General features: G+C 45.2%; 2 protein-coding genes across 2 annotated transcripts; both read left to right on the top strand.

Moving 5' to 3' along the window:
- Positions 1 to 215: 215 nt before the first annotated feature.
- Positions 216 to 1,904, top strand: LOC119794139 (putative violet-sensitive opsin). The gene is made up of 5 exons (XM_038301507.1): positions 216 to 620; positions 686 to 854; positions 930 to 1,095; positions 1,242 to 1,481; positions 1,619 to 1,904. The coding sequence occupies exons 1-5, from the start codon at positions 281 to 283 to the stop codon at positions 1,709 to 1,711; spliced, it is 1,008 nt and encodes a 335-aa protein (XP_038157435.1). The 5' UTR covers positions 216 to 280; the 3' UTR covers positions 1,712 to 1,904.
- Positions 1,905 to 6,935: 5,031 nt separating this feature from the next.
- Positions 6,936 to 9,003, top strand: opn1sw1 (opsin 1 (cone pigments), short-wave-sensitive 1). The gene is made up of 5 exons (XM_038301504.1): positions 6,936 to 7,482; positions 7,558 to 7,726; positions 7,807 to 7,972; positions 8,306 to 8,545; positions 8,710 to 9,003. Exons 1-5 carry the CDS (start codon positions 7,143 to 7,145, stop codon positions 8,800 to 8,802), a joined length of 1,008 nt encoding a protein of 335 aa, XP_038157432.1. The 5' UTR covers positions 6,936 to 7,142; the 3' UTR covers positions 8,803 to 9,003.
- Positions 9,004 to 10,047: the final 1,044 nt, after the last annotated feature.

Consider the following 10,047-nt stretch of genomic DNA (forward strand, 5'->3'; position numbering starts at 1 on the left):
AAAAAAGACGAATTTTCTCCCTTATTCAACCAACAGGAAACAACTTGTCAGGAAAATTCATTTTCTGTTTAAACAGGGTCAGCTGTCAGTTATTTATTTGTGTTTCTTGTCCATAAGGAGATTAAAGTGTCAGAAGGATTAAATCCATACGTTTGAGAAAATCCGCGCAGATTATCTTTGCTTTAAGTGGTTTATGGATGTATAAAAAGAGGCTGAAGGCGTTCGATGTATATAAAGAGACTGAAGGAGCTCGCTGAGGTCGGAAAAGCTCAGCGTAAAGATGAAGAAACATTTTAACCTGTATGAGAATATGACCAACATGGACCCCTTCGAGGGTCCTCAGTATTATATCGCCCCGATGTGGGCATTTCACGTACAGACCGCCTTCATGAGCTTCGTTCTCTTCTGTGGCTGGCCGTTAAACACTCTGGTTCTGCTGGCTACTATTAAGTACAAGAAGCTTAGAGCTCCTCTCAACTACATGCTGGTCAACATCTCCTTCGCTGCCTTCGTCTTCCTTACCTACTCAAACACTCAGGTGTGGGCCGCGGCCGTGAAGGGCTACTACTTCCTCGGTTACACCTTGTGTGCCTCAGAAGCTGCGGTCGCCGCGGGAACAGGTAAGGCTGGGAAGGTGAGCGGCTGATGTGGTGACAGCGGGTTATAAACAACTCTGTCTCCACAGGTCTGGTGACGTCCTGGTCTCTTGCTGTGCTCTCCTTTGAGCGGTACATTGTGATCTGTAAACCGTTTGGAGCGTTTAAGTTTGGGAACGCTCATGCCGGTGCCGCCGTCGCCTTCTGTTGGATCATGGGGTTTGGCGCTGCCTCGCCACCTCTTTTTGGGTGGAGCAGGTGGGTCTCCTGCGTCTGTCGCTGTTGTCTATGTGGGTGCTGATGTTCTCCAGCTGATGTGATCTTTATGTGCAGGTTTATCCCCGAGGGGCTGAACTGTGCCTGCGGACCCGACTGGTACACCAGAAACGAGGAGTTAGGCACCACCAGCTACATGTACTTCCTGCTTACTACCTGCTTCTGCATCCCTCTGTCTGTCATCATCTTCTCCTACTCCCAGTTACTGGGAGCTCTAAGAGCTGTGAGTCCATCTATCCACTGAGACATTTTACAAAACAGCGTGAAGCTGTAGATGCGTAATAATCTACAAATAAAAAAAACACCAGCTTTGGAGGTTGGATCGGGCATTTCTTGTACTGATGAAGCTTCTCCAATGGTTTTCTGCAGGTTGCCGCCCAGCAGGCAGAGTCGGCGTCCACCCAGAAGGCTGAGAAGGAGGTGTCCAGGATGATCATCGTCATGGTGCTCTCCTTCTGCGCCTGCTACTGCCCCTACGCCATAACTGGTCTTGTGTACGCCAACTCTTCAGACGCAAACAGGGATTACAGACTCGTTACCATCCCAGCTTTCTTAACCAAGAGCTCCTGCGTCTACAACCCCCTCATCTACATCTACATGAACAAGCAGGTGAGGAGGACCCACTTGATTCTGATCCCTGAAGTAGCTAAGTATTACATTTTGTAGAGATCTTCCTGCAATGCTCCTCCTAAACCAGAAAGTCGATGAAGATATAAAGATCCTGACTTTTGCTTCTCTGTCTCCAGTTTAATGCCTGCATCATGGAGATGGTGTTTGGAAAGAAAATGGAAGATGCATCTGAAGTGTCTTCAAAGACTGAGGTGTCCACAGCATCGTAATGTTTGGAGCAAAACTCATAAGGACATTTGACTTCCCTAAAGGACTTTTAAACTTTTTGGTTCAGAGGATCCACAGGAAAAAGCACCATGTAAATACAGTTTACATATAAAAAGACCAGATGAAATTTACTGTAGTATGCATTTGTATAGATAAAAGCAACAAAAAAAACTAAATAAAAATATGTTCAATTTATTGTTGGATTTTCCTCACTTTTGCAAAATGACAAATTGCGTCATTAACCACTCAGAGACCGTAAGAAAGTTTGGACTTTTATTAAATAGGTGTTGAAGATCTGTCGTCACCAAGGTCAGTTCACCTGAGGAAAGGAGAGGTAGCGATGTTAGCGAGGCGGCAAGAATAACAGAGAAAATATTCTGAGAATGTGAGTGTAGCTTGTTCACTGATGGGGAGAGAGCTGGCAGCGAAGGAGGAGGCCACCCCGTTGGTTTGGAGGTAAGTGTGGTTTTACATCCTTTGGAAAGTGCCATGTAAAACTCCGCCCTCCAGCATACCACCTGTTCACAGGTGGTATGCTGGAGGGCGGAGTAGTACTCTAAGTTTAAAGGAGCTGCAGGTGGTGAAGTGGGGGTGGTGCACCCAGAAATGACCTTTGGAATCCAAGGGTTCAGGACACGGAGCCGGTAAGCTGTTCTCTGGATCTGAGGACACACAGAGGACAGAAACACATGAGATCAATCTGGACACTGAAGGTCTGGCTTGTTTCTACCTGTGCAGGTTAACTATCAGTTGCAGAGCCATTGTGAAACAGGCAAGAGATGAGGAGACACTCTCTGCCATAAGATAAACCACCTACTTCAGGCCCACCCACCGCTCCGAAACTCTCACTGGAAACAGAGGTAAACAGACTCAGGGAACTCACAGTACGGTAGTTATTTAAAAACTATTTGCACAGCAGTAAACTAACGTTTCTACTAACAAACTAATCCCTGTTCATATCCAGCACAAGAACGAATGGAAGAGAACGACAGACTGAGAGCTAGAACCAGCTCTGCATCCTGAAGAACATCTACAACATCCACCAGACGTGGAGACATCAGGCAGCCGTCAGAAGGAACGACAGAACCGCCCAGCATGAGGATAAACGATAATGACTCCTATCGAGCTGTGTCCAGCACAGACAAACCTGTCTGAATCCTGTCGGTCTGCTCACTCCTGCGGCCTGGTGGCCGTTCTAGAGGTGGCAGCCCTATGTAATCAACGGCTCCATCCAAATGTCGGTGAGGATTCTCAAGCCAAAGCGGAAGTGCGTCAGCAGTCGCCATGACCAGTGCTGTCCAGATAGAGCTGGCAGTAATGACGGAGGTAGGAAGATGTAGCAGGACGCTTCCTGTCATAGCTCCTTTAGCATAGAGTCCTCCCAACACTCCTGTTTCTTCATGCATAGCCTACACATGCTAATGTTCACCTTTATAATATATAATTAGCCAGTTAGTATATTGCTATTACTTTTCTGAAGGCTGTAGTCCAAATTAGACTAACATTATTCATATATATGTTTGGGCTGAAGGCTGGATTCCTAACCTAGGTAGCGCTCTACAGTTGACCCCATCTAAGGTGGCAGGGACAGGAGCTAGGAGCTAGCAAGAGAAGCAGAGGATAAGGGCTAGCAACAAGAGCTAGCAATAGAAGCAGAGGCTAGGGGCTAGCAATAAGAGCTAGCAACAGAAGTAGGAGCTAGCAAGAAAAGCAGATGCTAGGGGCTAGCAACAATAGCTAGCAATGGAAGCGGGAGCTAGGAGCTAGCAAGAGAAGCAGAGGATAGGGGCTAGCAACAAGAGCTAGCAAGAGAAGCAGATGCTATGGGCTAGCAAAATGAGCTAGCAATAGAAGCAGAGGCTAGGGGTTAGCAACAAGAGCTAGCAACAAAAGTAAGAGCTAGCAAGAGAAGCAGAGGCTATGGGCTAGCAACAAGCGCTAGCAATAGAAGCAGAGGCTATGGGCTAGCAACAAGAGCTAGCAATAGAAGCAGGGGCTATGGGATAGCAACAAGAGCTAGCAACAGAAGTAGGAGCTAGCAATAGAAGCAGAAGCTAGGTGCTAGCAACAAGAGCTAGCAACAGAAGTAGAAGCTAGCAATAGAAGCAGAGGCTAGGTGCTAGCAACAAGAGCTAGCAACAGAAGTAGAAGCTAGCAATAGAAGCAGAGGCTAGGTGCTAGCAACAAGAGCTAGCAACAGAAGTAGAAGCTAGCAATAGAAGCAGAGGCTAGGTGCTAGCAACAGAAGTTGGCGCTAGCAATAGAAGCAGAGGCTAGGGCCTAGCAACAGGAGCTAGGGACAAAACTAGGGGGATTAAGTTGATGAATTTATAATCAGCTAATATTTTTTATCACAGGTTAACTGCTGCAGCGATTCTTTTTACTTAAATAGAAAAGTTTTATTGTGTTTCTATTGTCGTTATAAAATTTATGTCACTTTAAAATCAGGTTCCATTGAGGAAGAAGCTAACCACATCCTGGTCTCTGATGTTGTGCTCAAAGAAAGAAAGTGAATCCGCCTGCATGGGGAGGTTCTGGTACATGTGCAATTTGGCTACCGTTAGTAGCAATTATGCACCTGCAGGGCTTAATGGATGCACAGCAACCACGTTAACTATCCAGCACCAGCTGGTGTTGTGGTGGCATCTATCTCAGCAGGGAATGTTTCAAAGAACGTAACACCGACAAGTGGCGCTGGAAATAACTCTGATTTTAATATCACTCTATGCGTCTGCTGCATGGATGTCAAAATATAAAAGATTTGTTTACAGAAAGAAAAACATCTAATGTTCTTTAAGCTGACTAGTTCTATCCAGATCAAACATAAACATAGGTGAGGCTACCTTGTTTAGAAAAAACTAAATCAAACAACTTTTCTTCACTTATCTGTCTTAAAAAATATTTCCTCTCAAGTCTTGCAATTCTAGATGTAATACCTGAATGAGTGGATTATTTACCTCCCAACCAGGTAATGAGATGAAGCAGAAACACATCTTAAAAGCTGAAGGAAATAAGAAGGTGCCTGCTGCTGTAATCAGGAGCTAATTAATTAATCGGATCAGAGATCCAAAATGTACGGCTGCAAGTTTGGAAAAAAAACAAGTAGCATTTGGCAAAATAAATCTCAAACTAACCCCGCAGCTTGAGGAGGGGAGAATCCTCACTGCCAAAACGATGCAGAAATAAGGTCAAAATTTCTTAAATTAGGTGCATTTCCCCTTAATTTGAGCAGGTAAATAAGATGATTTTCCCATAGAATTAGTAGTTAATTAGATAATATGCACTTGAATTTTTTTTTTAAAGTAAATTGTCTTGTTCCATTGGTTAAGTGTCCCACTTACCACCTAAATTCAAGAACAAATGCACATATTTTAAGAAAAAACAAGACTTATTTAGATTGCATTTTTTTGCAGTGTTGTGCAGCCGCTGGCCTTAGATACATACGGTAACTGAGAAGACCATGAACTCTCGTATACAGTAAAGTTCCCTCTTGGCTTGATGGGAACGCTTTGCTTTTCTTTTGCCCATGAGTGGAGGTACGGGTAAGGCCCAGCCATCTCTCACGGCGCCGTTATATCTTCTTTGGACCCCAGGGATGCGTCAGGCCCGCCGTCGCAGGGCTTTGACAGGAGCTAGCTCAGCAGGTAGGATAGTAATGTTCTCACCTTACCTTGCTCCTTCAGAGTTCTGGCTGCTGGAGCGGACAGATGCCTGCCCGGCGGGGGCTCAGTGGGGTCTCCGATGCTTGGTGGGGGACTGGATCCTAAACTTTGGGTGGGTGGGGGGAGGCAGTACAGCTGTCTGAGTCCTGCGACTCTCTACCGTTCAACAACGCTGCACCTCCAGGTGATAACCCCACTCGCATCCACCCACTCAACCTAAACACACCAACATCCCCACCTACCAACTGACAACCCTAATAGTTAAAGGTCACACAAACACAGGTTGCTATTGAACTGATGTGTCGTGCTGCTTTGATGCAGCCTTTATTTAATAAAGTCAGATCATACCCGTGCTTGAGCTGTTCACAGCCTGGTTACGGTACAGCCCTAGTTCTGAAGCAGATCGATCAACTGATCGGTCGATAATCTGTGTGCTGTGGCTGATGTTCCTGCGGGGCAGCCGGTCTTAAGCAATCACAGTTCCACGGACAGAAGACGAAGAACCAGAAAATAAAGGCGGAGGTCCAGTGGCTTTCTAAAACTGAAGCTCTGCAGCAGCCGAAACGCTTTCCCTTCATGAGGCGGGCAGGATGAAGTGATGGCCACAAGTACCTGAGCTGCAGAGATTTCCGTCTTTATCCGCGTCTTCAGGCGTCCGTGTGGACGACCAGCAGCAGCAGCAGGAGGGAGTGCGAGCTGTAGAGTCATTATAAATCTAAGCTCTTTGTTTGCAGGATTGAGGCGGATTAAGGTGGATGACCCGCTCAGGTAAGTCTTAGACATCCGGATTAGATCTTAAGTCACGGAAAAAATAAAGGTTCTTATTGGGTTTTTATCGGTCAACCATCTCCATCACTGAGCTCCTTAATCAGCTACCTTAAAACTAAATGTCCTGCAGATTTACATCAGATTTACATCAGACAACAAATAAAAATGCCATATTTAAAACTTAAAAAAACCAAAATAGCTGGAAACAAACCCACGGAACACAGATCTGGCAATATTTTCCCTTCATTTCATATCTGGAAGAGCAAAGTATTTAAGATATAAAAGCAGCTCTGGCTGACAATATGATAGCTGGTTATTTTTCCTAAATAAAACCTGAATTTAGGTAAAAAAGATTAACTTTTCGTTTTTAAATTTCTTTAAATCAGAGAAACAACAATTTTTAAAAAGCTATCCTTGTTGAATTATTAAACATACAGTTCTGTGATAAGCAAATTTGACTGCATCTACTGCCTGATGGTTTGTGGTGAAAAGGTAAAGTGATTTTACTTTGTGGTAATCTGGGGTTAGTGTGCTTGTCGAACAGATTATTAGTCTGGAAGAGTCACTGATCTCTGAAAAAACAACCTGTTATCTTCATTTTAAAAGGTTGTCCAGGAATAAGAAAAACAGACACAGGTCTGTTTGGCCAATAGCTGCACATCAATGATCACAGGATGCAGAAATCTATGCACTTCAAAAGTCATTTCATATAAAGCTTCTTTCCTAGAAAAAAAGAAAACAGATTCGCAGCAAGAACCTCCCAGATTCAACCAACAGAAAATAAGCTGTCATGAAATTCATTTTTTTTGTTTAAACACGATGAACTTCGTGATATGAGTCTGTTTTTTATTGTTTCTTGTCAATAAGAAGATTAAAGTGTCAGAAGGATTAAATCCATAAGTTCGGGAAAATCCGCGCAGATTATCTTTCCTTTAAGTGGTTTAATAGGTGTATAAAAAGAGGCTGAAGGTTCTGGCTGAGGTAGTAGAAGCTCAGGTTAAAGATGGGGAAACATTTCCACCTGTATGAGAACATCTCCAAAGTGGACCCCTTCGAGGGGCCCCAGTATTATCTCGCCCCGTCGTGGGCGTTCCACCTCCAGGCCCTGTTCATGGGCTTCGTCTTCTTCGTCGGGACGCCGTTAAACTTCCTGGTTCTGCTGGCCACAGCTAAATACAAGAAGCTCAGAGCTCCTCTCAACTATATCCTGGTCAACATCTCCCTTGCTGGCTTCATCTTCGTCACCTTCTCCGTCAGCCAGGTGTTCGTCTCCACCGTGAGGGGCTACTACTTCCTGGGTCACACCCTGTGTGCCTTGGAAGCAGCCATGGGTGCCGTAGCAGGTGAGGCTGGGAGGCTGAGAGGTGGTGGGTTGGTGCGATGAAGGCAGGTGACGAATGCAGATGTTTTCTCTGCAGGTCTGGTGACGTCCTGGTCGCTGGCTGTGCTTTCCTTCGAGCGGTACCTGGTGATCTGTAAACCGTTCGGAGCGTTTAAGTTTGGCAGCAGTCACGCCGCCGGCGCTGTGCTCTTCACCTGGTTCATGGGGGTGGGCTGTTCCTGCCCACCTTTCTTTGGTTGGAGCAGGTAGATCTCCCGCCGCTGGAGGAGCAGCCGTGTACAGATCAGTCCCGACGTTCTCCGGCTGAATTGATGTTTTTGTGCAGGTACATCCCGGAAGGACTGGGTTGCTCCTGCGGACCCGACTGGTACACCAATAACGAGGAGTTTAACTGCACCAGCTACATGTACTTCCTGATGGTCACCTGCTTCTGCATCCCTCTGTCCATAATCATCTTCTCCTACTCTCAGTTACTGGGAGCTCTGAGAGCTGTGAGTCCACCCATCCACGGCGACACATTACAACAGGGCTGGGCAATTCCACATCCTGAGGGCCGGTATCCTGCAACTTTTAGATCCATCCAACACACTTGAATCAAATGCCTGCGTTACCTCCTCAGCATGCAGTCAGTTCCTCCAGAGTCCTCTCAATCATCTAATTACTTGATTCAATATTGCCGAATCAGAGGCACATCTAAAAGTTGCAGGATACCGGCCCTCAGGAACGGAAATTACCCACCCCTGCATACAAGCTTATGCATGGAAACTGCCACTAAACACTCATGAAAGAGTTGCCTCAAGCCTTTCTAATGTGTTCTTCTGCAGGTTGCCGCCCAGCAGGCAGAGTCGGCGTCCACTCAGAAGGCTGAGAAGGAGGTGTCCAGGATGATCATCGTCATGGTCGGCTCCTTCGTCACCTGCTATGGCCCATATGCTTTGACGGCTCTTTGGTTTGCCCACTCTGAAGAGGTAAATAAAGACTACCGGCTCGTGACCATCCCGGCATTCTTCTCCAAGAGCTCCTGTGTCTACAACCCACTAATCTACGCCTTCATGAACAAGCAGGTGAGGAGGACCCACCTGGTTCTGATCCCTGAAGCAGCTCAGTATCACCTTTTTGTAGATATCTCCCTCTGCTCCTCCCAAAGCCAGAAAGACAGCCTGTATCACCTGAATCTGAATATGCAAACAAGATATAAAGATCCTGACTTTTGCTTCTCTGTCTCCAGTTTAACGCCTGCATCATGGAAATGGTGTTTGGAAAGAAAATGGAAGAAGCATCTGAAGTGTCTTCAAAGACTGAGGTGTCCACAGCATCGTAATGTTTGGAGCAAAACTCAGAAGGACATTTGACTTCCCTAAAGGACTTTTAAACATCTGCGTTCAGAGAACCCATAGGAAAAAAACAAACAAAAAACAAAACCATGTAAACAGTTTATACGTAAAACCCCATATCAAATTTTATTGTAGAAGGCATTTGTTTAGATAAAGCAAGAAAAATGGAATAAAAATGTATTAAATTGTCTGTTTGTGCTCTTTTCTGAAAAAACAAACTGCGACTTAAAAAACTGTGCACAACAGGACACCGTTGTTTGCCACATTTGCAGGGATACAGATTAAAACCAGAGACTGGATATTCCAATATTAACTTTTTGTTTTTTATTAAAGCTCTCATTGTTACAACATATTCAATTTAAATACATGCCGATAGAACAAGCTCTCCATCCTGAAGATCTGGGCTGATCTAGAGGTAGGTGGCATATCTTTAAAGACCACCAGAGGGCAGCAGTCAGAGTGTCAGACACCCAAACCCAACAATTTGTCAGTCAATAAAGATTTCTATCAAACTGTCTGAGCTTCTCTCGCTCTTTTGACTGTCGGCCCCCTCCTGCCCTGAAAGCAGGGACACATCTAAAGCTACAGGACGGGGCGTTTGGGAGGCGAGGGGTAGCAGCTGATTGGTGATAATCCATTAATGGGATCAGAGGTCAGATTCTAACCAGAGATCCTTTTGACATGTTGAATCCACGCATTGTGGCACACAGACCTCAGACTAAACCTAAAGCCTGGAGGTGAGGGCTGATGAGGTGAACTTCTTGTGCAGCCTCCGTTTCAGGATACCTTACATCACTGGTACCCAAACTTTTCTTGGTGAGCCCCCCATTGACAAACCTGGGAAGGCGTTTTTTTGCACCCTCACCCACCAACAGTTGGTTGATTAGAGTTTTTTTTTTTTATATTCCTCCCTGCAATTCTTTCCACTAACTGAAACGTCTTTAAATCCACATTAACATGAATTCAACACACTGTAGTAAACAGATAAATGGAGGCAGAAGATGTCTTTCAGTCATCAATGCTCACATTCAGAGACACACAGGAGCTCTTTCAAGCTGGGCACCATTTCATTCACAACACCTGTCCCATCAACCAGGAATCAGGATCAGAAATACTTTAATAATCCCAGGGAGGGATTACTTTCATTACATTCCTCCATCTGTAATAGAGTGACTATAGGACCAGTTTGATAGAACACTATGTCATACAATATATATAATCAGGGGGTCCCG

The sequence above is a fragment of the Cyprinodon tularosa genome, unplaced genomic scaffold (genome assembly GCF_016077235.1).
Source record: "Cyprinodon tularosa strain WSP-4 unplaced genomic scaffold, ASM1607723v1 ctg469, whole genome shotgun sequence".
NCBI lineage: Eukaryota > Metazoa > Chordata > Actinopteri > Cyprinodontiformes > Cyprinodontidae > Cyprinodon > Cyprinodon tularosa.

Coding starts and splice junctions, on each gene's coding strand:
- LOC119794139 (XM_038301507.1), top strand. CDS start 281: ATGAAGAAACATTTTAACCTGTATGAGAATATGACCAACATGGACCCC. Junction 1,096..1,241: donor TACTGGGAGCTCTAAGAGCT/GTGAGTCCATCT, acceptor GGTTTTCTGCAG/GTTGCCGCCCAGCAGGCAGA. Junction 1,482..1,618: donor ACATCTACATGAACAAGCAG/GTGAGGAGGACC, acceptor CTCTGTCTCCAG/TTTAATGCCTGCATCATGGA.
- opn1sw1 (XM_038301504.1), top strand. CDS start 7,143: ATGGGGAAACATTTCCACCTGTATGAGAACATCTCCAAAGTGGACCCC. Junction 7,973..8,305: donor TACTGGGAGCTCTGAGAGCT/GTGAGTCCACCC, acceptor GTTCTTCTGCAG/GTTGCCGCCCAGCAGGCAGA. Junction 8,546..8,709: donor ACGCCTTCATGAACAAGCAG/GTGAGGAGGACC, acceptor CTCTGTCTCCAG/TTTAACGCCTGCATCATGGA.